General features: G+C 39.4%; 1 protein-coding gene across 1 annotated transcript; it reads right to left on the bottom strand.

Annotated features, from left to right (window-relative positions):
• Positions 1 to 25,899, bottom strand: itgb2 (integrin, beta 2). The gene is made up of 16 exons (XM_068725144.1): positions 25,837 to 25,899; positions 22,988 to 23,036; positions 22,094 to 22,191; positions 19,720 to 19,924; positions 19,307 to 19,477; positions 18,406 to 18,647; positions 14,325 to 14,483; positions 12,202 to 12,297; positions 12,008 to 12,097; positions 11,732 to 11,869; positions 10,031 to 10,221; positions 8,342 to 8,574; positions 6,642 to 6,861; positions 6,283 to 6,497; positions 5,163 to 5,329; positions 1 to 635 (listed from the first exon to the last, which is right to left on the bottom strand). The coding sequence occupies exons 2-16, from the start codon at positions 23,031 to 23,033 to the stop codon at positions 570 to 572; spliced, it is 2,337 nt and encodes a 778-aa protein (XP_068581245.1). The 5' UTR covers positions 23,034 to 23,036; positions 25,837 to 25,899; the 3' UTR covers positions 1 to 569.
• Positions 25,900 to 27,720: the final 1,821 nt, after the last annotated feature.

Consider the following 27,720-nt stretch of genomic DNA (forward strand, 5'->3'; position numbering starts at 1 on the left):
TAAATGTAAATCAACTTTTATTGTCACACATTGTATTGTGAACAGCACAGCACACAGTGAAATGTAACCTATCCTAACATTAGGAGCAGTGGCTGGTGCCTTGCTCAAGAATACCACGGCAGTGCCCAGGAGGCAAATTGGCACCTCTCTACCAGTCTAAACCAAGTCCCCTTGGACTGAGCTACTGCCCTCAAAATGATGGATCCAGTGTATGTAATGTAATGTAATGGCTGATTTCTACTCCGGATGCCTCGTGGTCACCTAGATGCGGCGCGTCTCTGCAGTTCATGCCAACTCCACAGACCATTTATACATTGCACGGCTTTGCGGAAGCTGTGAGCAATCTTTTTTGCAGAAGTATAAATTAGACATCACACATCATTACATTTTGCCCATTCTCTGTCCTACTCTCCTATTGTATATATTATGAGCAACATACATGACTATATTTTACATGTAAATATAATAAGCAATGAGCAAAAATATGCATATTCTTTTCAATAGTAAGTAAACAATAACAATGCAATTGCAATCATGTTGAGTAAATGGCAGCAGATCAGCACTAATCCTCATTCTCCAGTGAAGGTTGGGTTGGTCACAGTGGTGGTGGCATTCTGGAACAGTGGGTTGTCAGCCTGGCAACACAGAAATCACAAGGATTATTTTATTTTCATCTATGATGTTATTTTGATATTGTCTTCAAGTGAGATGGAACAAGCAAAACATCACAAAAACACATTATCATTGATGCTCGACAGATGTGTTAATCTCCCCAATGTAGAAGTATTATAAATTCACTCACTCATAAATACACAGCCCGGTATTCAAGTAATGGCAGTCTCAAATACAAGTGTCTGGCACAAGCAAAGGCTGGTCTCTCATAAAGGCAGTTTCAAATAAAAGCCTGGTTTTAGTTTGCTGTTGAGTTACATTGCCCTTGTGTTATTTAGTTGTAACCCCAGACTGATAGGGGTGTAACAATACACGTATTTGTATTGAACCATTCGGTACGAGGCTCACGGTTCGGTAGGCATTACGAACCGAACAATACGTTTGAATAATACTATTGCATTTGGAAAATGCAGATGCTTAAAACCTGTTACTACTCCAGTAAAATTCACCTAAAACGCCTATCCAAGGCATACCCAAAATAAATTGAAAGCTGTTCTTGAACCATTTGGAGTACTGCATGGTTTTGGTCTCTTTTAAAAGGTAACACTCTGAAGTTTTTCCCCCAACAGTCAGAATCACTGTAAGTGCTACTGGCATTGAGTAATAGAAGTTTGAACACACTGAAGTAGAAGGTTTTTATTACCGCCTGAATATTTTTTTGCAAACAGATGCCTGCAGATGACTATAGCTGGGACTTATTAGCTGGAAAACACAATGGGGCCACAGCATGAAGCTTTACCTAGTCAAGGTTCAAATTTGATAACAATACCACAGAAAATTTATATTTTACACATTTTTGTAAGGGTATGTCTAGGCCCTTTTTAAAACAGGACATTTGGGGACCCATGGTAACCACAGTAACACACCTAGACTGTGTAAAAAAATACATACTCATAATTCAAGCTAAAGCTTATTTATATCTATATACTATTTACTTTCCTAAAATCTTTTAACCTCTAAAACCACACTTTGCTTTAACTCATGGACACAGGGACCTGACTGTGTGTCACAGTGAGACTTCCAAGTTCTGTCTGTAAATCTACCCCTGAATCTGCATATCGTTATTTTCGAAATTTCATTGGCTATATGAAGTGTCAGTCATCAGAACAATCGGCTGCAATTGGCTCGAGCTTTACACGAAAGAAGAGGGGCAGGCACTTTCCTTCAACGCAGACTCTCGTTGGCTATTCTAGGCTGTGGAGAGGACATGCAAGGTCCTAATAGGTCAAATTAGGTGTCAATAGAAAGGTAAGAGTGCAGCCGCCATTTTGAGACTGACAGACCGTCTTTGGGTACATCTCAAGTCTCTTAATTGTCATTTCCTCACTCCTCGATCCTCGCTTGAACTGGAAGTTGTTCTGCGCCGTCATATTGACGGCCGTCCCAAAGCTCTTATTTAGCTTGGAGGATCGAGGAGAGAGGCGGGATCTCTGAGGAGCCATGAGCGAGGACCCACGAGAACAGGCTTCCAGGAAGTGTTTTAACGGCTGACACGTCACCTCATTGTTCATCAGTTATGTGATTGGACGCTGCAGTGGACTGATACGATTTTTTTTTTCAACATGTAAACGCAGATTAAACTCAAGCTTTATATTTGATATGTTTTCTGATTCAGTATCTGGTTTAAATATATGTTCATTGTGGACTGAACAACAAAAGGACAACAAACAACTTTCTTCATTTGTTACAAAGATTTGTCTTTTCATGATCTGATATTTCCCTCAATAACTTTTATCATGGAAACAATTAAAGTCAGAGAGAGCTTTTTACATCATTTATCATCATTTCATTCAGTCACGTGAGGCTGATCATACCTGAGGGTCTGATGAGTTATATAATTTAAGAGAAACCATAATCATATTCTGGATTATTTAATAATCACATCACAATCACAATTTCAAAATGTACAGACGCAAATAAGTCATAAATATGACAAACGCATTCTGCCGTAGAAATCGATCCTGTGCTTATAAACAGAACACAGTTTATTAAAGAGGTGACAGAGAAAACACTCTACAGTGATGATAACTGTGTGTCTTTGTTAGTATTATTAGTTACTAATATTAAGTACAGCGATCATGTGTGCAGACACAAACTATCAAAAGTCTCTCCAGCTGTTTAAGCCGACTTTAACAGCGGCTGCCGTCATCAGAAACAGACGTCTTTTCATGTGACGCTTCAGGGGAATGGACGTCTCATATCTCTGAAAACATATTTCCTCGTTCCTCTCTCCTTGCGTGGTTTCCTTCATGCATCCCTGGTGGGAGGGATTAAGATGCAAGGAAAGGACCCAAGTGAGGGAAACGGGGATGCAATTAAGAGACTTGGGATGTACCCAATGTTTACATGGAAACTGAAGTTACGTTGGAAAATAGATCGATAGTTAGGCATATCTGCCGGCTAATTTGAAATGATGCAACAGCAGTCCGTGGGTATTTATGGATGTAATAATGTGTTTTGGACTAAATATTTTACTGGATTGGATTGTCTGGACCTTTGGCAATCTAACAAAACCATTTTTGTCAGAATAATATGGATGGGTGGACTTTTATGAAGCTTCATTGGTGAGTTGCCTCGATTTTGTAAATGTTTGTTTGGGAAGAACAACATTCTACACGCTATGCTAAACTAGCTTACCAGGAAAACCAACAGCAGCACACACGCTACGAACTCTCTCCGCAGCATTTAGGTAGCTACATATAAACCATACAAACCAGCTACAAACCATAATTCCTGCTTTGTGAAATAAAACAAAAGCCCAAACAGAGAATCAAATGTCTGAAATATACCTGACTAACTGAATGGAGATGAAGAGCCATGTTCTTCAGACACGCCCCCTTGAGAGTCTCACCAGCGAGGATTTGGCATTTCTGCTTTTTTGCTGTATTGAAAATGTACTGAACCGTGGCACCACTGTATCGTATTGAACCGACCCGAGAATTTTGTGAACCGTTACACCCTTACAGACTAACCTATTTCTTTTGTGAAGTCTGAAGAAGAGCTTTGCTAAAGTTAATTCCAGCTTGTTCTAGGCTGCTTTTATTGTGAAACGAGAAGCTGTTCCTATTTAAATCTAAGCTTCCAGTTTCTTTGACCAATGACTGCTGATTTATTCTCTTCTTATTCAACTGTTGCTCAGGATCTTTGTCTCTTTCAGCTGTCAATCTGGTTGGAACATTGAACATTGTTTTCCACCTTGTTTTTTATTTGTTATATTGTCATTACGGTCTGATATATCTCCTATAGCCGTATTTATTAAAGTGGATTTATTATTTTCATGTTATCATTGGATCTCTGGCCAATTAGTCAATCAGTTTCCTCCCTTTCCTAATACTAAGGACTCTTGAGCCATCTTGATGACTTCAGGAGGGTTTCAAGTGTGAAGTCCCATGTGAAGTGTCATCAGCTTGGTTGTTCTTGGAGCTCACTTGCCCCCATTGCTTCTCTTAAGATAGTTCATGGATCACTGGAACTCTGTTGGCCACGAAAGTAGGGAAACTTTTTGTCTGATTGTGGATATATCCCAGCACAGACGTGCTATCCGTCTAAAAAGTAGAGTCCTTCAGTTCCACTCCAACTCCCTTTACAATATCTTGTCCACTTTCACTGTGAGTGTTGCTGTGGCAAGCTCCAACCTGGGGATTGCAATCTGTTTGTGTGGAGTCACTCTGGATTTCCCCAAAACAAATCCAACATGGACGTTTCTCATACTCATACCGTTTGTGAATCAGAGATAGCATAACCGTTCTCACTTGCGTCACAGAAGTGATGGAGCTCTGCATTTCTGATAGGGCCAACATTTTCAGGTTTCATTCAACTGTCCACTTTAAAACTGCTTAGCTGTTCCAACTCGGTGATCCATTGCCACCATTGTTTTGAAAATTCTTTTGTAATGATTTCATCCCTTCAACTTCAACTCTACAGAGTTCTTGGAGGATTTGCTTTGGTTTTAGTATGAATGGGGAAAGGAATCCTAATGGATCTTAGATGGAGAGGATACCTCTTCTGGTAAGGGCTCTGTTCTTGATAGTGACCTTAAAGGTGAAATAATCGCATCCCAATTACCACTTCAATGGGCATTTTTTTCCTATCTAAGTCCAGATCTTTGAGTAGTTTGGCTGTGTGATGCACAGGGATATTCGCTGTTACTGACCCATTTGGTTAATAAGAAGCCTCCCTGGACGCATTAATCTCTGAAGTCCCTGATCGGCGTAATAGCTTGTACTGCTGTGACCACTGACTTCAGGCAATCATCACCTTAGCTCATAGTTCATTATGGCTCCAACAGATGCATTCATGTGTTCATCACTTTAAAGGTGGAGCTTAATTCAATTGAGAGTGAATCATGTAGCTTACCAATCAAATCTGACAGCACAAAACATGAGAAAGTGGCTAAATATCAACACCATGAAAGCTCTCGTGATTATTTCTATAGGTTTTATTTTTCTTGGCAGTGATAGTAAAAATGACATTAAAATAAATCATCTCACCTCTGCCCACTTGGATTTCTTCTTTTCATTTTCAAATTTCCTGAACTCTTTCAGGTCCTTCATGTAGAGAAGTACCTTGATCAGCATCAGCAACAAGATGCCAATGATAGCCACAGACGCAATAGAGCCTCCGATGATAGCTGTGACGCTGGGTGGTTCTGGACAGTCTGGAGGAAGAGGGATGAAAACAGAAAGTTTTACTCCTTTCCAAACTGCTTGACTATTAAAAAGAATGATAAGGACAAAGTTGTATGTTTGATGTTTATGTAGGTTAGTAGTGCGGCTCTCGCAATGGCAATTTTGGTTTGCCTGTTGGTCCGTTGGTCTACCTGTCCTCAGCAACGAGTTGCCATGCAATTTGGTTGAAACATTGATTTTCGATTCTCCGACCTGTCATCTAGCGCCATCATCAGGTCAACATTCTACTGTGCCCAATACTTCCCAATAGCCTCAGCTGTACTTTGTGTTTAGTGCTAATTAGTCATAAACTGAAGATAAAAAGTGGATGTCGACACTGTGACACTCCCATTGGTTTGTGGACTGCCGTTTTGAAGCCTCGAGTTTGACGTTTTGGCCGTTGCCATCTTGCATTCTTGCAACCATTGAAAGTTAGTGACCAAATTTGGACTGTGGAGGAGTGACAAAGAGACACTCTGCTAGCAACTTGTCAATCACAAGGTAGCCCCGCCCCAAAAGCACACCCTGCTTTATAGTCTATTTGACTCATTTACTTAATGAACATCATGCTGTATTGATGAAGACTTGAAACTATAGATTGAGACCATAAACTCATGTTTACAATGTTTACTGAGGGAATAAAATAAAGTAAGAAGTAGAGTAATTTTCTCATAGAAAGGAGTCGCCTCCTGATGGACATTAGAGAGAATCCAGGTGTAAGACACTTCAGAAGCACAGGCTGCCACCTGTAATTAGTAAATGTTAGCATGTGTGAACATGATCAACATCATACCTGCTTAAGTAGCCTACAGCTCTAACGAGTCTTAGTCCTGTGTTTCCAAATACCAGAACCACTGAAAACTGCTTTGAAACAAATACATTGTTCATAAATGTAAGAGTTTGACAGCTCTGAAGAGTTTTCTGTATTTCATCAGCAGCTTACCTCTCTGTTTCAGAATTTCAGCCTTGTAGTTATCCTGTCCGACCAACTGGTCCAGATTAAATTTGATCCAGCAGCCGTCTGAGTCCTTTTGCTGGCACTTCTTGCTTTGTATGGTGGACTGATCTACCATGACATGATAAATGCTCTTGCTGCAAGCCACACTGCAGTTTTTTTTAAAGGGACCTGAGTCAAAGCCGAGGCATTCAATGCAGTTCCTGAAAACAAGGTTAATAGCAACGGTTAAGACAGGTCAGTAGTGGAGCTACTTTGTTGATTTATGAGTCCTTTTTGTAATTTGGTGAGTCAACCCTTTAATAATAGTGTGACAGTAAAAGTTAAGTAGTAGTTTGGACTCTTACAGTTTGGTCTGGCAAGGGTCAGTGCAGCCAAGGCATGTCTGGCATCGTGGATGCTGGTATCCCTCCAGACACTCACAGCGGTTACACTTGCAGGTCCCTCTGCCGTAGCACACGGTGTTGTTCAGGGTACGACAGCCATCCTCAGACACCCGACACTGACAGGCTGAGCCCTCATAGTCTTTATTGCATTCACATTTGCCACAGTTGCACCTACCGTTCCCTACAAGTTGTGAGGAACAGAGGAGAGTAAGAGTGCTATACTTGCTTTAAACCACACATTTGTATTTAACACATATCTTGCATTCCCTCTGGGCGAAGGTTGTAAACAACCTCAGTAATTAATGCCAAGTATCGGAAAAAAACACAACACAGGCAGAAAGCTTGGAAGGGGAACTAATGAGTCTTTTATCTGTTCAATTCAATTTCATATGTATAACTAAATAGCAAAAATTGGCCTCTGAGGGCTTTACATTCTGTCCAGCATACAATATCCTCTGTCCCAGGACCCTCGCATCAGAACAGGAAAAACACTCCAAATAAAACCTTTTAGAGGGGTAAAAAAAAAAAGAAGGAAGAAACCTTAGAGAGAGCAACAGAGGATGATTCTTCTCCAGGAAGGACAGAAGAGCAATAGATGTCATGTGTACATAATGAACAACATAATTGAATTACAACATAAGTCAATACCTATCTAGCTAATGTGTTGACCCTAAAAAATATACCAAAAAAGAAATGATTACAGCAGGACAGTGTAGAGCACATACAACCAGGTCCTGGATCATACTGATAGAGGGAGAGAGATAGAGAGAGAGATCCTCGTTAAGCATTGTCAAATAAACAAAACTAACTAAAGCCCAATACAGACTTATCACAAATGATACAACAGTCTAGTGAAATACAACATTGAACTACAAACACAAACCTATGCCAAAGTTTCTACAAGCCTCTTGCACCGAGCATAAATCTAGTTTACACAGCAAGGTTCCCTGGAAGCTGTGGGCAGATCAGTCTGCTATAAAGCCAAATGCAGTTTACTATTGCTTCCACTGAATGGACAGTAGTCCGTACATGTAAAATAACGGGCTTCAAATAAATATACAACTGTGATAGATTCCTTTTTCCACCTCTTCCATGTGGCAGTTCATTTATTAAAACTTTGCCTGCCTATCTCTCACAGCCTTCACTCATTTTCTATCAGAAGCAGCAAATCCCTCAGGAGAAGCACAATGGAGTAAGGGAACATTGAGGAGTTACATTTCTGCTAAATAAATACTATAATGATTAATAATGTAAATAATTAGCAGCTTATACACTGTTTGTCTTTACACTGTAAAATGGCCCTCTCTCAGCATATCTTGGTTCCTTAAAAAACTGTTTGTGTATGTTATGTGTTTATGTTATAACAAATAGGGACATCCTCGTGGCCCTTGGATGCAAGACACGGACCATGTATTTCCCTTTCTAATTTTTTTGCATGTGACCCATCTTCTCTCTTCCCTCATCTTCTGTCTTTGACAATCCACCTCTCCCTCCCTACCCCCCTTGTTAATTAGCAATCAACTGCATTTAACCTGTATGTTAGGTCTTAAGGATACAGAATGTGTTTTTTATCTGCACTTGTTAAACTACAATGGAAAAGGTTTGTGTTTTGTCTGTAACACTTTAAAATGCAGATAATTTGAAAATGACTGAAACTCTACCTCCACATAGTTTATTCAGGAACCTCTCGCAGTGTTCATCGTTGCATTCACAGAAGTCACCATGGTAACTGCTTCCTTTTTCTGTGGTGTGGCACTTGCACCTGCCACAGACACAGTCTCCTTGACCCTCACACTCGGTGCCATTCTGCCTCTGACAGGATTCTCGCAGGGTACGCTCGTCTTTATCGCCAATGGAGCATTCGCAGAACTGACCGATGGAGCCTTCACTGCAGCTGAATAAGGACATGTTAGAAAGAGCGATAAAACCTAAAATTGGCATAGAAAAACGTATATCGTAACAAAACTCATTAAAGAGAGAGCGTTTTTTCCACCAGCAGTCCTCCCTCTATGATGCATTTTATTATAGACATTTCATTCATCAGTTTTATGAGCAAAAAAACATTTTCTTATCCGTCACCTTAATAGATTTTTCCATTTTCTTTCAGTGAATCACAAGTTATTGTTTAGATATTTGTATTTGTGTATGGATAAAACAAGCTCTAGAGTTGTTGATATATTTGTTTACTTTTTTAATAAAAAAAAGATTGTATTAAACTTGGGTTTTTAACAACCTTTTTTTAATAATTATTCTTTGAACTAAAACTCTTTTAACAAATGTTTAACTAAGTCTGTGTGGTCCTGTTTGCTAGCTGGAACTTCTAGACGCCACATTTAACTGGGTGGCATAGTGGGTGGTTTCAGTCGGTCTAAAATTAATTATTCATTTTATTATTTCTTATTTTGATTAAAATGTTTCAATTATATCCCATTACTTTATACGTCATGCTGAGTGAAGTATTGGGGACAAGACTACTTGGTTAACATGAAAATATCATGGGCATAGTTAACAGAAACCAACATTGACTGTTGGCAGGACACGAGTTGTGGCTTGCAGTCTCTTTGTCAAAGTCAATCATTCACCCGGAAACTCTATCTATCTAATGCCCTTCACACATATTGTATATAGCAGGCTGTCTCTTTCCTCTCACAGGACTAAAGTTTGTGGGCGTTTTAAGCACATGATTTCCATATTCTCTGATTGGATAGTTATTTTCTACCAATGCCACAATTGTCATGGTCAAATAGTTCAATTTCCCAGGAGCTCAGTTTCAATGGTTAATTTTTTTTAATGTAAGTTCCCGTTGCACATTACAGTTACATCACATTGAATAGGGCAGTGGTGGCCATGTTCGAAAATATGCCCAAAGGTGCCCTCTGAATTGACCCAATATGCAATAAAAAGTGATGCAGAACCCTTTTACGGTGCCCTACCAGTAGGAAAAAAGTGATGCAGTGCACTGATGGGTGCCTTTTAAATCTAGAGCAGACGGAATGTAGTGCTATTTATGCTAGAAAATAATTTGGCTTCTATGTGCGAGACAATGTACCCTTATAGTGGAAGATGACAATTTTTTCTACACTGGTACCCTTTATATATATTTTTTACCCCTGCCCCTTAGACAGCCTGAGCCCACCATTGGAGTAACCATTGATCACTTCCATTGGCATTTCCCCCATTCGTTGAAATGCTTACATAGTTGAGTTGGAGTAGAAAGCAGCTGTGACCAAGAGCTGAGAATCAAAACAAGTGTGATTGGTTGTCTCTGGACTGTTCCACCTGTACGGTTTGCACAAAGCTACAACCTCAGATCACTGACACAGTCATTGTGTAAGGGGTGTAAAGCTTACCTGCATATACCACAGCTGACTCGTCCCTTGCCATTGCAGTGTGAATGGCTACTCTCCTGTGGGTCTACACATTGACACTCGCAATTTGTAGATAAGGTCACTGTCAATGTGTCTTTAATGCCCAGTGGTCTAATAGTGAAAGTCTGGTCCTCCATGCATGAGTATGCTGTCACTGTGACATCAAAAGAGATCTGGAAAGGGCAGTAAACATTAAGGAGTCAGGAGTGTAATACATTTATTACAACATTTTAAAAATATAAAAAACAGACTCAAAATTAAATAATTACATTCTTGATCCCCTTGTCTATTAATTATACAATTTTTCCACCATCTTGGCATTATCTTTCCCTGTTAGCCTGAACAATGAATGGGATACACTGATAGTTGCAGCACACCCTGTGGTCCCTTTTAAAAGAAAATGCGAACCATCACCCTGTCCTGCACAGGCATTGTCATCGACCTCCATGCGACATTGAAGCCATGACAGACCAACAATGTCAAGAGACTTTAAAGTCTCCACCCCTGATGCCTCTTAAGTTTTTGGACTTCCTCAGAGACCTCTACCAATTGTCGAACATCAGTTGTTCCTGTTTGTGGAACAGTGTAATAAAGTGCCAGTGTGCAATTGCAAGGACACTGAGGCCATGTCCATACTACTCCGTTTTCGTTGGCGTTTCAGCCATCGTTTTCGAAATGATCTCCGTCCAGACTAACACGCCTGAAAACGAATATCACGTGACTCTTCACGTACACTGGGCATGTGCCGATGTAAACAGGAAGTAGATTGTCGGATTTTTTTGTAACTAAGCAACCAGAGTAATAAAGTAGTCTTTAATGATCTTAAGTACGTGTTTGATACTTAAGATCTTCTCTAAAATCTTCCTCTATAAACTCAAACAGATACAGTTCGTGGAAAGTTTTAGAAGTTTTATTTTTCAGACTTAACGTTAGTTACAGCGCTGCGGGTCTCGCTCTCGCTCACTGATCTCTCTCTCTCTCTCTCCGCTCACTGATCTCTCTCTCTCTCTCTCTCTCTCTCTCTCTCCGCTCACTGATTGCTCCAATAACAGCTGCTTCCTCCGCAGACATGCAGACTTTAACTGAACAACAGCTGCTAGTAAAGACAACAAGGTCAACAACACCTGTAATCAGTTGTCCATGTTAAATTAACCTGGTAGTCGATTGCGGGTGTCTACGTCATTGTTTCCAAACTTATGCGTTTACGTCCGTTCAGACGAATACGCTACCCGGAGTTTTCAAACGTATCCATCTTCGGGAGCGTTTCCAAAGTCCTCCGTTTTCGGTGCTCGAAAACGCTGGCGTAGTGTGGATGCTCAGTGTAAACTTAGCACAACATATGCGTTTTCAAATAGAGTAGTGTGGATGTAGCCTGAGTAGGGAAGTATGGTGTGCCAGTGCCATTACTATTACAAAAATTCACCATGTATTGTAAAAAGTTGGCAGTCGTAAGTTATTATTATTATTATTATTATTATTATTATTATTACGGTTATGGACACAAAGTAGGAAGGCTGGAGACAAGTAGAGAAGAGGGACAGTGTTATGCCAAACGAACAAGTTGACCGGAACTCGGTGCAGTAGGCGGATTCAAAGGTCTTGAACCAATGGAACAATAACTACATGTGCTTGATATATGAATAAACTATGAAAAGTACATGTAAAACTACAAAAAGTACTGACCTCCTCTCCCACTCGTACACGGTCACAAACCCCTTCACTGTCACCTGGTGGTCCTGCATGCTCACACTTAGGGGTGTATTCAACTCGTACATTATCAGGCAGATTATCATGGGTCAGAGTTACTTTGGAGGACAACCTCTGTCAGGGATTACACATTTGAGAGTGTTATGAGATACAGACAAAAATATAAGATACAAATGTATTGGTCACAAGGGACAGTTACACATACACAAAGGGAAAAATGTAGCAAAATGTGTGAGTGGCAAATTAACTTACATTGTAGGCGCTCTCAATCAATTCAACAACATTTTCAGAATCTGATGACAGAACTCCCACCTCTGATTTTGGAATCATTTTGGAAAGTTGCTGGAATAAAACAGAAGGTCAAATGAAAAATCCATCAGAGTATGAATATAATGTGTGCTCTATGAATAAATAAAACCATGTACAGAAATAAAAGCTTCATTTACCTTGTACACATTTTCCACATTTTTTGTCACAGCAAATATTGGCTGAATATTGTTTTTCTCCAACTGCATAGCTAGTTGTCCAACAGATGGGTAGTCCTAAACACAAAATCAAAAAGGTTGTACACCTGTCCTTGGTAAACGTCTTACATGCTAACCTCAAAATAAAATAGTCTTTTGGAATCAGTGAGGCAACAATAAATAGTTGCAATTTAATATCTTGTGTATCACTAGTAATATTGTGTGTGTGTGTGTGTGTGTGTGTGTGTGTGTGTGTGTGTAATCCCAAATTCTATTGCATGCTCAAAGACCTCTCGTGATTGCGGTGACTCGCACTTTCTCAAATCACCTTTTATTGCTGAACCCTCACTCACTACTCTTAAGAGGCCATCGCTGACCCCCAGCCACTGCTCTGTGCCCACAGGCACAGTGAGGCAAAGTCATAGACTGTTTGTCTATGGGGAAAACAGTTTGTTCACTTTTATTGTTTTGGATGGTGTGTTTGAATGGAACTACACACACAGCTGACGGCATTGCCCCTGCTCAGCGGCCAGAGACACAGTTATTTTGTGCCTCTTTATTGGGCATCAACCTTCAGTTCAGGGTAGGAAATTTACTTATTTTTTAGGGGGCAATTTTTTCCCCCACTGAAATCCAGGGGCATTTAAAATAAATTGGGGGCAATTGGGGGGCAATTGGGGTGAAAAATAATAAATATACTTATTTAGGCTTACAGTAAATGGCAATAAGACTATTAGACAGTAGTCTACAGATTGAAAGTGTTTTCTTAGATGATTTTTTTTTAACAAAAAACTAACATAACAATAAACAATAAATCAGACAATCATATTAAATTGTATTCTTATTTCTTTGTGGTTATTTATTGTTATTACATTTTTAAACAACTATTAACAATTATAACTTTTTTCTTTCTTTTTTATAATTGTAACTTATTATATTTATAGATTTTTGTTTTTGTTTTGTTACCTTTAATCATGTTGTACCTACCTAGTACAGGAAATACAGATAGGACAGACAAAACAAAGAACAAAAATATATAACGGCGGGTGCTCCGGGAAACGCATTTCTCAAACCCTACCAGCATCATTTCCCCACCCCGATGCTCGCTTCGCCCACATGTCGGCCCCCTCGGGGCTTGCGCGGCAGGCGTACCCACAATTCCAGCGCATGCGGTTGGGCGGCGTCCGTCCGTCGTCCAGCTCCAATAGCGTATCTTAAAGTTGCTGCAGTTAAAAAGCTCGTAGTTGGATCTCGGGATTGAGGTGACGGTCCGCCGCGAGGAGAGCTACCGTCTGTCCCAGCCCCTGCCTCTCGGCGCCCCCTCGATGCTCTTAACTGAGTGTCCCGTGGGGTCCGATGTGTTTACTTTGAACAAATTAGAGTGTTCAAAGCGGCCCGGTCACCTGAATACCGCAGCTAGGAATAATGGAATAGGACTCCGGTTCTATTTTGTGGGTTTTCTCTCTGAACTGGGGCCATGATTAAGAGGGACGGTCGGGGGCATTCGTATTAAGTAGCACTCCATTTAAAAAAAATTGTATGTTCGGTTCTTCACACACAAGCAACATCAGTCAAGGAGAAAATCAAAAACATTCTCTGGCAACTGGACCGGGTCATATAGGCTACAATGTTTTTGACAAGTTCATTAAATTATCATTATTATTAGAGGAAATTATGGGGGCATTTTCTGCCCCTCTCCTAGTGATATCAGGGGCAAAATTATATTTCTTAGGGGCAGTTTTGCCCTCGTGTATTTCCGACTCTGCTCCAGTTTACATGCATATTCTCAAAAAACTTGGCTTGAAGCTTAAATAAGCGCTTCAATCAGAGCTGAGATGCAGGCCTGTACAAAGCCTGGGCAGACATCTTCATAGATTACAATGAGAGCGTATATGTTGTGTTAGATGTGCGAGTGAAAAACACGTCTGATACACTTTCAGTCATAGACGGGGGGAATTAGACAATTTTGATTTATATTCATTCAATCAAATATTACAGTGGTCGTTGCAGACACACCTGGCTGGGATCTGCACATTTCTAGTTAAAACAATTACAATAACATGGCAATGCAACCCTTTGATTCCTTTATGTTATGCCATACATACCATATCAATGCTGTTGGTGTAAAGATTGTTTTCCATGTGACACTGTTCATCATTAGGTTCTAATATGCCAGCTAATTTTCCATCCCCGGCCATGTGGAATCCAGCATCAGTGGTCAGCACAATCAGCCGAGTGCTGCTGTTCCTCCAACCTATTTTGTCCTAAACAAAGATATGTCTTAGGGATCATTTAGGCAAGAAAACTTCAAAGGCACATAAACAATAACTTGACAAAATGTTACACATTTTCATTTCATTATGTAATAACTCCCACTTTGCATTTTGTAATAAACAGCTTGAGCGCAAAATGTGGGTGTGTATATATATATATATATATATATATATATATATATATATATATATATATATATATATATATATATAGATATATATATATATAGATATATATATATATATAGATATATATATATATATAGATCTATATATATACCCACATTTTGCAATAAATTATTACATATTGCAGTGGTCATTACAAAATGTGAGAGTTGCACTCACTAACAGTGCAAACAACGGAAACAGTGCTGACGGAGCTAACCGTCTTTTTCTGAGGGAAAGTGTTTGAACTGGAGGGCGGGTGCTACGCTTCTGCATTGACGATGTCGGTTGGGACGGCGTCACCAGCTGTAATGAGAACAGTGCAGAGCAGCGACCGTGAGCTCACATGCACTAAAAGGAACGCGGCCGGCCGGCTACGTGAACAAAGCAAGGAGAAGCTCCGATAACAACACATAATAAGGAAGAGAGACCTCCTTCTCTGCTCAGGTAGACATTACTCATCTATATCTTTACATGGATAATAGTTGTTTGATGATATATTAGCTCTGCATGTAGGATAGGGAACCTTTAAGCTAAATTAAACCTCTCAAATATTAAATTAGACCTCTAGGACCTGTGGTGCCCCCCTTGGCGTTATAGTTGACTCTGAGCTCAGTCTAAATAGCCACATAAAAGCAGTGACAATATTAACTTTTTATTACCATACATATATAATCAAACTCACAGACTTCATTTCAAAAACTCATTCCTGCTATTGCTTTGATGACTGCAAACATCTTTTGACAGGGCTCTCCAAAACGACCATCAAAAAGCTTATTCAAAATGCAGCTAGAGTTCTTGCAGGGAACACCATCACTCCCGATCCTTAAGTCAGGACACTGGCTTCCTGTCAGCCAAGTCTAGATCAAGACCAGAGTTTTTTATTTTATACACTATATTCATCCCATGCATCCGGGGAGCAGTTCAGTGTCTTGCTCAGGGACACTTCAACACAGGACACGTACCAGCCAAGGATCGAACCGCCAACCTTGCGGTTACCAGACGACCCATTGAGCCATGGTCGCCCCAGCCGTCTAGTCTTGATCTAGGCTTAAGTCTTGGTCTAAAGATTCCTGACAGTGGATGTGTAGTGCCCGATTCTCAGACCACCGATGTATGTTTAAGATTTTTTTGCCTTGTGTTTCCTGTAACCCAGTCCCCAAAACAAGATCTCGAACTTTTAACTCATCCTCTGCTCCTAATTTCAACACTGACTTTTACTTCCTCACTAGTTTCTCTGGCTCCCCCCCTCCTGCAATTGAGGTGTTGAATAATTATAACAACACATGTTCCTCCATCTTAGATGAAATCGCTCCTAAACATCAGCTCCATTACCAAGAAGGCTCAGCAGAGGATGTACTTCCTGAGGCAGCTGAAGAAGTGTAACCTGCCAAAGACAATGATGGTGCACTTCTACACTGCATCATTGAGTCCATCCTCTGCTCCTCCATCAGCGCCTGGTACACTGCAGCCACTGCCAAGGACAAGGGCAGACTGCAGCGCATCATTCGCTCTGCTGAGAGAGTGATTGGCAGCAATCTGTCGTCCCTTCAAGACTTGTTCACTTCCAGGACCCTGAAGCGGGCAAGAAAGATTGTTGCCGACACCTCTCACCCTGGACATTAACTGTTCGAGTCCCTTCCCACTGGCAGGAGGCTGCTGTCCATCAGAACCAGGACCAAGACCTCGCACCATAAGAACAGTTTCTTCCAATCTGCAGTTGGGTTCATAAACAAAGCCCGGACCCCCACTGACTCTGACTCTTACATCCCCAGAATAATGGGGCGACCGTGACACATGGGGTAGAGAGGGTTGTCCGGTAACCCAAGGTTGGCGGTTCGATCCTCGGTTACTACATGTGCTGTGCCGAAGTGTCCCTGAGCAAGACACTGAACCTCTAACTGCTCCCCGGGCGCTTCTCAGGGGCAGCCCACTGCTCCCTCTATACTAGGGATGGGTCAAATGCAGAGAACAAAATTCATCACTGCGGGACTAAGGGATTTAAAAAAAAAAATAAAAATGTCCTACTGTTACATATCCTTTCTATATGAAAATACACTTGTCACTTTCATAATATACTTGTTTTAACGTACTGTTATCTGTTTGTTTGTTTACCATATCTTATTGTAAATTTTTATATTTTTATATTTTTAAATTGTGTTCATTGTTTATTGTTATGCAACATTCACCAAGTCAAATTCCTTGTATGTGTAACGTACTTGGCAATACATGATTCTGATTCTGATTCTCCTGTCAAGACCAAAAAATCCAGTTGCATCTAGATGCTCTGGATAAATGAAAATATTTAGGTGCTGAAGTGAAAATGCCGCAAGGTGGAAATCATCAAAATTCATAATATTTTGTTGGTTAAGGTAGAAATCGATTCAGCATAGTAAAATGTAGTGAGAAACTTCACAGATCCAGTTGTTTGAAGATGTTTTCACTGCAACATAAATAGATATTAGAGATGAATTATGATCCGTTTATCTTCCTAACATTAGCTCTCAGCAGATTATAATACATCATTAAAACTACTAATGCAAGATTTTTTTTATCAATTGAGATACATTTTTCCAAATAATTTGAATTGGTTTCATGCAAATCACCCCTATAGATGACTTAAACAAAGTAAAAGTAAATTAGTTGCTGAATATAATATAGTTTCATGGCTATAGGCCTATTAGAATTTGGCTAAAATGAGATGAACCCAATGAAAACTTTGTATAATTAGATAAAACAGATGTTGACAAACAGCATAATTTGCAAATGAAAATAGGTAATAAATTGCAATATATCACAATGTTGAATATTGCAATACTCAGCATATCGCAAAAAGGTTTAAAATCGCAATAATATCTTATCGTGACTTGTGTAATATCTTATCGAAGGGCCTCTGGTGATTTTGCTATGCTAATCAATAATCAGTTCAATACTTGAATCTTGTTCAACATTGTGAGCCGTGTCATTGATTTTCCCCCGGACAGCATAAGACGCTACTGCTGAAAAATCCTTCTTTCCATATATGCATGACATTAGGAAACAAAACTACTTAGTTAGGTTTAGGAAAGATCATCGTTTGGGTTTTAATAACTACGGAAGTTACTGAAGCATTCAAATTAGTCATCGTTGCCTTCTCGTTTCACATGAGGAACGAAGAGTGGGATCGCTTTTTTTTGGACCCATACACCTTCCCTACCACCCTGGGCTTCTGCGGTCTTTAAACTTCCTCGTTCATGATAACGTGGGTAGTAACATATTACATTTTTTTGTGGGATTCCGGTGCATTCTTAGGTATAGCCACGAATGCTGGATGAGATCAGCCTGACAGGTTAGAGCAGCTGCACAGCTGCGGCGAGGCTTTACTGTGTGTCGTTTGTTCAGTCTGAGTATGATTGAGAGCCTCCACACCAGCCCAAACGCACCAAAGATAATTTGAACGGAACCAACCACTTCATTCTGACATCAGACAAAATGGAAACTTTCTTCTACCCAAAAGGTGTCAGACCACAGACAAAATGTTAAGTCTTGACAATAAAATTTACTGGCCTAGTTTTCTATCCAACAGAAGTCAGTTGCAGCTGTGGCTCTATGGCCTTCAAGCGTATACAGCCCGTTAAAAGGCATAGTCTGTGTGACATTTGAATAGATGTCACTGTGGTACTGCTACTTGAATGGGCCCAAACGGAAGGTTTAATTTGATTTTTAATAATAAACAATACTGGAGTTATCCATTTGGTTGAGTCCTTACCCCACATACAGCAGCCTGCATCATGGCATCAAGACTGCCTTCTGGAGAGTCCAAGTTCCCAGAAATGAACTGCCTTGTCACTTTGTTTTTGAACTCATCTTCTCTTGGTGTCATTTTAAGCACATGTCTGTAGCCAAAGGCAGCCTGGCACTGCTGGTCATTCTCATCACATGGGTTCAGCAGTTTCTCCTTGTTGGTGTTGGTGTAAGGAAGGACGGTCTTATCAACAAAGGCACCAAACCCTGTAGTTATAGAAACGGCTATTATTTTTTTTTTCTTTATAAGGTAGCACAGGTTTATCAAACCATTGATCATTGAGATGCATTAAGAAATTGACACACTTAAATATAATCCTGTCATACAATATCCTGTAAACAACTTGATTTGGCTGCAAAATATTTAAAGACTTTTAAGACCTATTTCTAAAGCATCTAAAAGCGAATTGACCTTCTTGTATAATCCCTAGACATGTAAATAGTGGGAACTATTGGTGACAGTCACGTGATTGCAAGCGGCAAGTTACAAAAATTCAGAGGTTTATGACCAAGCATTGTGACAATGCCATTTTCTGGCGTGCATGCCTTGCATAAACTAAGCTTTACTCTGCAGAGTTGAGGGTCTAGATCCAGCCATGCACCCTATAATTGTAGATCCTCAACATTTAATGACCTCTTAATAAAAGAGTATGATGACAAGCTTCGTCCGACATTTCCTGATCATGTGTTTGTGGAGATAAAGAGGAAGTATTGGTAATCACGGCTCCATCTGATCAAGGAAGCATTTTTGTCTACTGGAGATATTTACACTGTAAGTTGTGGCTTTATTATAAAGTGTTTTAAAATAATAGGTATTAGTATTTTAGATGACTCAAGTTGTCAGAATTAGATTATAATCAAATTACCTATTTGAGCATATTCTGTGATTTTCTTCAGAGCTGCAAAAAGATCTTGTCCCAGTTCTTTGACATTTTCCAAGTCATCTTTCATGGAGTAAGACAGGTCCATCAGATAGTAGAGATCGACTGGATAACCCTTCACTCTTTTAAAAGAAACACTGAATTTGGTAGGAAGCCCTGTAACACAGAGAAGAGAAACAAAAACAACAAATACTACCATGCTCATGTATGCATATTTAAAGTTCAGTGACAGTACCTTTATACAATTCTCAAATCAAATATGATAGTAGATGATATTATAACACAATAAACCAAGCACGTTTTTAGAATTTCCGACTTTTCTGTGTTTGTTTTCTCTGATTTTACTCCAAACACTGCATTGCTCCAGTCAAAGTTGAGCATTAACTGATTTCACTAACCAGATCGCAGTCTCAGTCTAATCTTCTGTGGACTCAGCTGGACAGGCTCCTGTTGGTTGAATGACGTGGATGACAGAGGATCTTGCTTGACAAATCTTAGATCGTTCTTTGGGGAGATGATTTCTTCCCTCTTGCAGCCTCTCCCTATCAGCTGAGCTAGGGTGTCACATCGTACTGCATCCTGCTCACCTGCTTTGGTGAAATTCTGTACAAAGGGAATGCAATAAAACACAAAAAAGACAAGAATTATCTCCTCTACTTAAGATTTACTTAGTTCACTCATCTGTGTCTGCTTATAATGTTGTTATTTGTATGGTTTTAGAAATAAGTTATGAACTTAAACTTTTTAATTTGAAAGCTGCTGTACAGTATAAATTATCAAATAATGCCAGTGTCTCAACTAATATCTGTACTGTAATGCATCACAAGATATATTCAGTGTAATGTTCACCATACCACTCTGCTGAACACAAATACAGTTTTTATTCCTTAATCATTTCCAGTATTGGCACTTTTGCCATTCAATAAGTTTCTAACAGGTCACAGCTTGTCATTTGTCATTTTTCAGTCAGGAACACTCTCGTCATAGATTTTTAACAATTTATTGCAACGACTGGAAATACAGTTAAACTTGGCGATGATGGCTCCACTCTTTGAATGCTCCCCGGATTAGCCAGCAGCTACCAAGCTAGGATGGGGAGCACCGAGCAACAACCCCCAAGGGTTTACAGGAATCAGCCACAAGTACATTTTTTTAATACATTTCAACCATTTGCCATGAAAGATGAACTCTGAACTAAAAAAAAGGGGTGGAGGCTGGGGTGGAGGAGGCAAAGCTTTGCCAGCAGTACAGTCTGTAACAGTGCATAGGTGTAGAATGAATCAGTGAGGAGGGAGTCATATTTAAATAAACCTCCTTGAAGTGAGTGGGCTGTGATTGGTGTGTGGCCGATTGGAAGCTATGATTCAATTGGCTGGCTGTCAGCTGGTTACAGCTGGGGGCATATGACTTCCGTGTCCTGCATGAACTAAGGCTATGCTTCATTTGATTGATATCCAAGTTTCAAGAAGGCAGTTCTTACCTAAAATATACATACGAATGCAAAGAGCAACTTTTTGTTGAGAATATGTTGAAATGGTAAATGGACTGTACTTTGTATAGCACTTTTCTAGTCTTCCGACCACTCAAAGCTCTTTAACACTACATGCCATCATTCACCCATTCATACACTGATGGCAGGGGCTACCATACACCTGCATGGAAGCACCTCTGACTGCTATCAACCACTGCTCCAACCACCAATTGGAGAATTCATAGTATGCTGCGAAGTGTATATAGTGGGAAGAGTCGTCACAGTCTCACGGCAGTTTGTGAAATATTCTTTTTGTGAAAAGGTTTTCATGCTGAGCATTAGGGTTGCTCTGCACAACTTCCTTTTCTGTCAACAGGACAACATTGTGCAACAAACATCATGGTTGGGCTTAAAATAACTATGGGTTAGGAAACAAAACAAACGTTAGGTTTAGGAAAAATGCATCACTTTCCATTGCCATTATTTTTGTGCTGATCAACACACAAAAGGGCAACTCATGTTGCTGTACACAAAACCAACACAAACCATACCTACAGTATGTTAAAAGACTGCAGTCGGTGTCGTGGTTGAGTCAAAATATACTTTTTAGTTATAGGTGTGAGAATCTATCAACTCATCAATAACTGCCGTGTAGTTTGAAATTGGAGATTTCATTCAAGGAAAAGTCTCTGCCATCCCTGTAAACATGTCGTCATGTCATGGAGCCAAACAACCCAATGGGCAGTGAAAATAACAGGCATGATATGACTGGTGTCCCTGTTAATGTCACAGCAGCCTCCAATATTGGCAGGAAGAAAATATGCTGTTCCCAGTCTGGCATTAATACTGGCTGCTGGGGGGTCTCCCTGGAGATGATTGGCAATCTGTCTGGTCAGAGGCGGGACCTTAGTTCAAACCAAATGATTATAGGTGTAGTTCTGTCTTAAACCTGACATGTAGCAAAGCAGTGTACTGCCTAGCCAGCGAAAAAATCTGAATAAGACTCCGATTTTGATTTGCAGATGAGGGGATGAAGTATGGAAGCTTTGATTTGTATAGTGCCACTCTGTATTGTGATTAGTAGATCTATTTATATTTTCAATTAAATCACAGGGATGTAAGAAATAGTAAGATACTATAATGTTAACATTTAAAGTAGACAATAATGGTAGATTAATGTTAGTCCGACATGTGTATGTGCCCACGCACATACTTCAGTCCCAGTTGGGCCACCTTAGTCAATTAAGTCTGGACACACCACTGATGTAAACTCCCATGGTTACATAGACGCTGTGTCTCACCAGCTGTTGGCACCACACACAGTATGGCCCGGATCTAATACAGTCATCACAGGAGTTGATCACAGACTTTGAGCAAGCTTCCTCTTGTTGACATAATCCTGCAAAGAAAAACACAAACTCTTTGTCTCAAGAGACGGCAAAATCAGCACAAACTCACACACTCTTTTTGGTTTGTTTAGTTATTTAGTTAGATTAATAGTGTGTTTCACCTTTATCATCATGTAAATAAATATTTGTGGTATAGTCTTGCTGGTTTGTTCAATGTTGTACTGGAGTGAATACTGACTATCTCTGCTGTCAAGAACTCTAAAATCCTTCAGTCTTAACTATATATTATTGGTTGTAGTTATTAATTGAATTATTAGTCAGAGTTCGAAATTTACAGTTTAGTATACTTTATGAAACTATTTTATGAGACTACATTCAATGACTATCATTTTCCTTTTGTGAAGAAAAGTGGTGCCCAGAGGTGACTGAATTGAATTGATGATATTATTCCATATAATTCTGAATTATATTTGATAACTAACAATTTCTTCTTATCACTAATTCAATGCCTTTTTTTGTACACATAGTTTATGTATCCTGTTATCATCAACATCTATTGATCATTGTATTAATAGAAATGTAATTGATATGAATAATTATCTTTAATATTTGTTATCAACTAGACCTTACGACCTTAAAGTTACATACATTTGGTGAATATATTACAATAACGGGATAAAAAGCTTTAAAGAAATACAGAGCCTGTATGTTTGCTAGTACGAGTGACCCCTCTGGACTAACACATAACTGTATGTTCATGTATGTTTGTTAATATAGAACATATTCATTCGTAGGGCCTTAAAGATTTTCAAATAGATAACGTAGGGTTAACTTTTCCAAACTTACCATTTCTTCCCGTCAGCAGGAGAAAAAGAAACAGGAACCAATCCATTTCCTGATGACAAAAAACACAATTTTCTCTTAGAGCAACATTTAAGAGATCAGAGTGAGAATTGTTTGGTATTTAAAAATGTGTACCCTTATATCACTTTAAATCAATTAAGGTGCCTTTGTGTTGATACTTATTTATAGGTGCAATGTGTAAGATCTGGCCACAAGCTCCAAACCAATAGGGGTCAGCATTTCACCTCTACGACTTGGTCCATACAGTCTAAATTTACAGTCATCACTTTAAAAAAACAAACAACAACCACTAACTAACAGCAGGGCAAGAATACACAAAACTCAACCCAACTGCTAAAACTCTGACCAAACGTTGACCATAATAACACGTACACCTTATAATAATCGTCACGTATAGTTTACATGAGCCATCTGTGTGTTTACTGTGACACTAACTGGGACTGTAAGGAGTACACTTTCATAGTTTGTTTAGTGGATTAACTCCAATAAGGTGCCAATAAGTGGTTAAAAACAACTTGAACTTTCATCTCGTCCTCCCCCCCATCAGGAGAGTTTGCACTGGCTGCAGAGAAACAACAAAATATAATTTTCTCGTTTTTGCCACTTTGGATTTAATCCAATAAACAAACTCTCAACGTACATGGACGCTGGACCTTCAACGTGACACACAAGCCCTCTGGCAGCTTTACTTCTTGGTCCTCTCATGTTGGACTGAGGACAGACTGGACAGACGCTACAGTCACTCACTATTGCCTCTCCAGGTACATGTAGTATTACAAGAGTAATTATCTCAGTAGCTATCTCTGCAACACAATACATAGACGTCTTTGACATAACGTCAACACTGTAACTTCTTCACATTCTGTTGACGATGCTAATTCATTTTTGTAATGTTTTAAACTAGAAGCCTGGCCAGATCTAACATATCCCTTAAAATGTACTGAAAAAGCATTGACAAAAATCCCATCCTTGACGTTTCACCTTAATCTACCTTTTACCACAAAATAGAGCTAATGATATGGTGTTTATAGGCTTGCATACTCATAACCAAATTCTAAATCGCAAGAGGACCACAAATCAAACAAACAGCAAAATGGAGCTGTGAAGATCACCAGCTATTGCATTTGATGTATGTATACCAGAAAAGTGAAGTAGAGCAGTGGCAGGTTGCCAACAAAGGGTGCTGTCCTGCCAGTCACTTTGGTTATACTGTGAAATGGTTATGTAACTTCGTCTTTATAATTTGTTCCTGTTTCTGACAAGTAATAGCCAGCCAGCCAACTGATCAGCATAAGAGTTTGAGCTAGAAACACAAATCTTAATGGCATGGTACTTTTACTTCTCATTGTTTTGTCCAAAAAGCTTTTACACTTGGACATTTGTATGAAAGCCATTAGAAAATTGTGCACCCTGCTTATCAACCAACCACCTTGGACATTTTTTTTGAACAGAGGAAAACCCAGGTCAACACTGCACAGGAAGATCCATCTCAACAGATCTTGTAATTACTGCTGCTGTAAGCCTACTGCCTACGTGTAAAAACATGTCTAAACAAGGTCACTAACTTTGGCCATATGTAAGTAAATTCAGATGTACTAAAACTCTAACCTGCAGAAATAGAAATTGGGAATTTGCTGCATTGCTGAGTTGGTTATGATTTGAAAATTTGGAGAAGTTGGTGCACATTGACAATTGACAACATAATGGCTTAATCAAAAAATAAAAACCCTATGTTGTGTTGTGTTATGTTAAAATATCAAACGCCCTTGAAGAATGATATGTGTCCACTTACTGTCAGAGCTCACGCTAACAACTCGTTTCCTGTACACAAAAGGCTTGGGTTGCACTCTGTGTCAACACCATTTAAGGTAAAAAAAGAACCAAGTGTTGTGTTATCAGTACATTTCCGCTTTGTGACTCATAAGAAGGCAGACTATACTTATCTTGTATGTATGGACATTTGTGTCTTTGTTAATTCAAATTGAGACTAAGTATAGTGCACAACACTAGCTCAAAGGACACATTGTTAAGATTACAGTATATGATGTAGTCCAATACAACACTGCTAACTATTGCCTCAGAAATGAGCATATGTTTGAATCAACACATTTGTGACACAGTTCCGTTACTGTGTTCATCCATGAATACAATGTACACTATTCTTACAACTCACAAAAAATTGTCTGGAGACACCTGTAATAAAGCTGTATCTTAATGGAATAATTAATGATATACACATATGGACTCTCTTTAAGACCTGAGGATTAGGTCATTAGGTTAACAGAATAATGCAGCCTGGCTTAAGACAGAACCAGACATGCTGAAGCTGCACACAGATGAAACCGACGTCATGGCATTCGTAGATACGCCCTAACTTTAGACACTTTTTAATCTAAATGAAACGTTCTGATGTGCTAGTTCTGAGGGAAGAGTATACACAAAGATGAGCTTTGAGATTCAGAAATCAGGTTGAAAATACTTTTCTTGGTTCTAGTCCAATGTGTCTGCCAGTAGTTGATTCACTTCCTCTTAGAAAACAAGAAGCTTGTCCTTGTCCTTCTTGTGTAAATATAAATTCGCAAACCAGTGGTGATGGTATATAGATAAATATACTTTTTATATTTTATAGTAGACTTCTCTGACATGACACTATGATATAAAATATAGTTATTCACAACATGTTTGATGATGATGTAAAATACAGATTACTTTGTCTTTTATTAGACTTTGTTTGAAACACATCACCAGTTTTTCATAAAAGAATATCCAAAAGAATACATGAGGAGGGTTCTAAGAGTCAAAAAACAAATTTGTCATAAAAGCAAACTTACCAGTAACAGGAAGACGTGTGTGGTTGACAGTTGTGTTGAACACTGTCTGGAGAGACTACACCCACATGACAGGAAGTATGAAGCAACCAACGACTGTGCTCAAGAGAACAGGGAAGGGTGTGTCACAGTAGGCCACACATTCTGATATAAAAATAAATTGCACATTACATTGTCAGCCAGAAGGTCCCAGTAATATTTAAATCACTACAATAAGAAATGTAGACTTGACCTGTGCCTGACTGCTCGGAGGCTTGACTTTCTTGTGACTTTACTCCTGAAGACTTGACTAGAGATTTGAAAGGGATCCCTCCTCTGTTGCACTGGCGAAGGTTTCTTCCGTTCTTGTTTTTTATTTTCCAATGTGATGGTCTAAAGACAGAGGATGTCGTATGATGTACAGATTGTAAAAGTCTTTGGTGGTATTACATATTATATTGTATGATATTGGTGAGTTATTCTCTCTCTCTCTCTCTCTCTCTCTCTCTCTCTCTATATATATATATCTATATATATCTCTCTCTCTCTCTCTCTCTATCTCTCTCTCTCTCTCTCTCTCTCTCTCTCTCTCTCTCTCTCTATATATATATATATATATATATATATACATACATACACACACAGTGCTGTGAAAAAGTATTTGCCCCCTTCCTGGTTTCTTATTTTTTTGCATATTTGTCACACTTAAATGTTTCAGATCATCAAACTAATTTTAATATTAGACAAAGATAACCCGAGCAAATACAAAATGCAGTTTTCAAATGATGATTTCTTTTATTAAGGGAGAAAAGCTATCCAAACCTACTTGGCCCTATGTGAAAAATGAATTGCCCCCCCTTGATAAATCATGAATGAACTGTGATTTTTTTGGAAAGCTGAGTTCAATTTCACTATCAACACCCAGGCCTGATTACTGCCAGACCTGTTGAATCAAGAAATCACTTAAATAGAACCTGTCTGACAAAGTGAAGTCGGCTAAAAGATCTCAAAAAGCAATACATCATGCTGCAATGTAAAGAAATTCAAGAACAGATGAGAAACAAAGTAACTGACATGAATCATGTCATGTCATGTCATGTCATGTCATGAATCTTGAAAGACCCCAGAACAACATCTCAAGAACTGCAGGCCTCACTTGCCTCAGTTAAGGTCAGTGTCCATGATTCAACAATAAGAAACAGACTGGGCAGAAATAGCACCCATGGGAGAGTTCCAAGGCGAAAGCCACTGCTGACCAAAAAGAACACAAAGGCTCGTCTCACATTTGCCAAAAAACATCTTGATGATCCCCGAGACTTTTGGGCAAATATTCTGTGGACTGACGAGACAAAAGTTTAACTTTTTGGAAGGTGTGCATACCGCTACATCTGCCGTAAAACTGACACAGCATTTCATAAAAACAACATCATACCAACAGTCAAACATGGTGGTGGTGTGATGGTCTGGGGCTGCTTTGCAGCTTCAGGACCTGGACGACTTGCCATAATTTATGAAACCATGAATTCTGCTCTCTACCAGAAAATCCTGAAAGAGAATGTCGAGCCATCAGTTTGTGACCTCAAACTCAAGCGCACTTTGGTTATGCAGCAGGACAATGATCCGAAACACACCAGCAAGTCCATCTCTGAATGGCTCAAAAAAAGCAAAAAGAAGGTTTTGGAGTGGCCTAGTCAAAGTCTGGACTTAAATCTGATTGAGATGCTGTGGCATGACCTTCAACGAGCCGTTTCTGATCGAAAACCATCCAATGTGGCTGAATTAAAACAATTCCGCAAAGAAGAGTGGGCCAAAATTCTTCCACAGCAATGTGAAAGACTCATTGTCAGTTGTCGCAAACGCTGGATTGCAATTGTTGCCGCCAAGGGTGACAATACTTTTTCACAGCAC

This window comes from Cebidichthys violaceus, unplaced genomic scaffold (assembly GCF_023349555.1).
Source record: "Cebidichthys violaceus isolate CVI_PGR_0920_01 unplaced genomic scaffold, fCebVio1.0.p SCAF_34, whole genome shotgun sequence".
Taxonomy (NCBI): domain Eukaryota; kingdom Metazoa; phylum Chordata; class Actinopteri; order Perciformes; family Stichaeidae; genus Cebidichthys; species Cebidichthys violaceus.

Coding starts and splice junctions, on each gene's coding strand:
- itgb2 (XM_068725144.1), bottom strand. CDS start 23,033: ATGGATTGGTTCCTGTTTCTTTTTCTCCTGCTGACGGGAAGAAATG. Junction 19,925..22,093: donor GTGTGTGGTGCCAACAGCTG/GTGAGACACAGC, acceptor CCCTTTGTACAG/AATTTCACCAAAGCAGGTGA. Junction 14,484..18,405: donor TGCAGGCTGCTGTATGTGGG/GTAAGGACTCAA, acceptor ATCTTTGTTTAG/GACAAAATAGGTTGGAGGAA.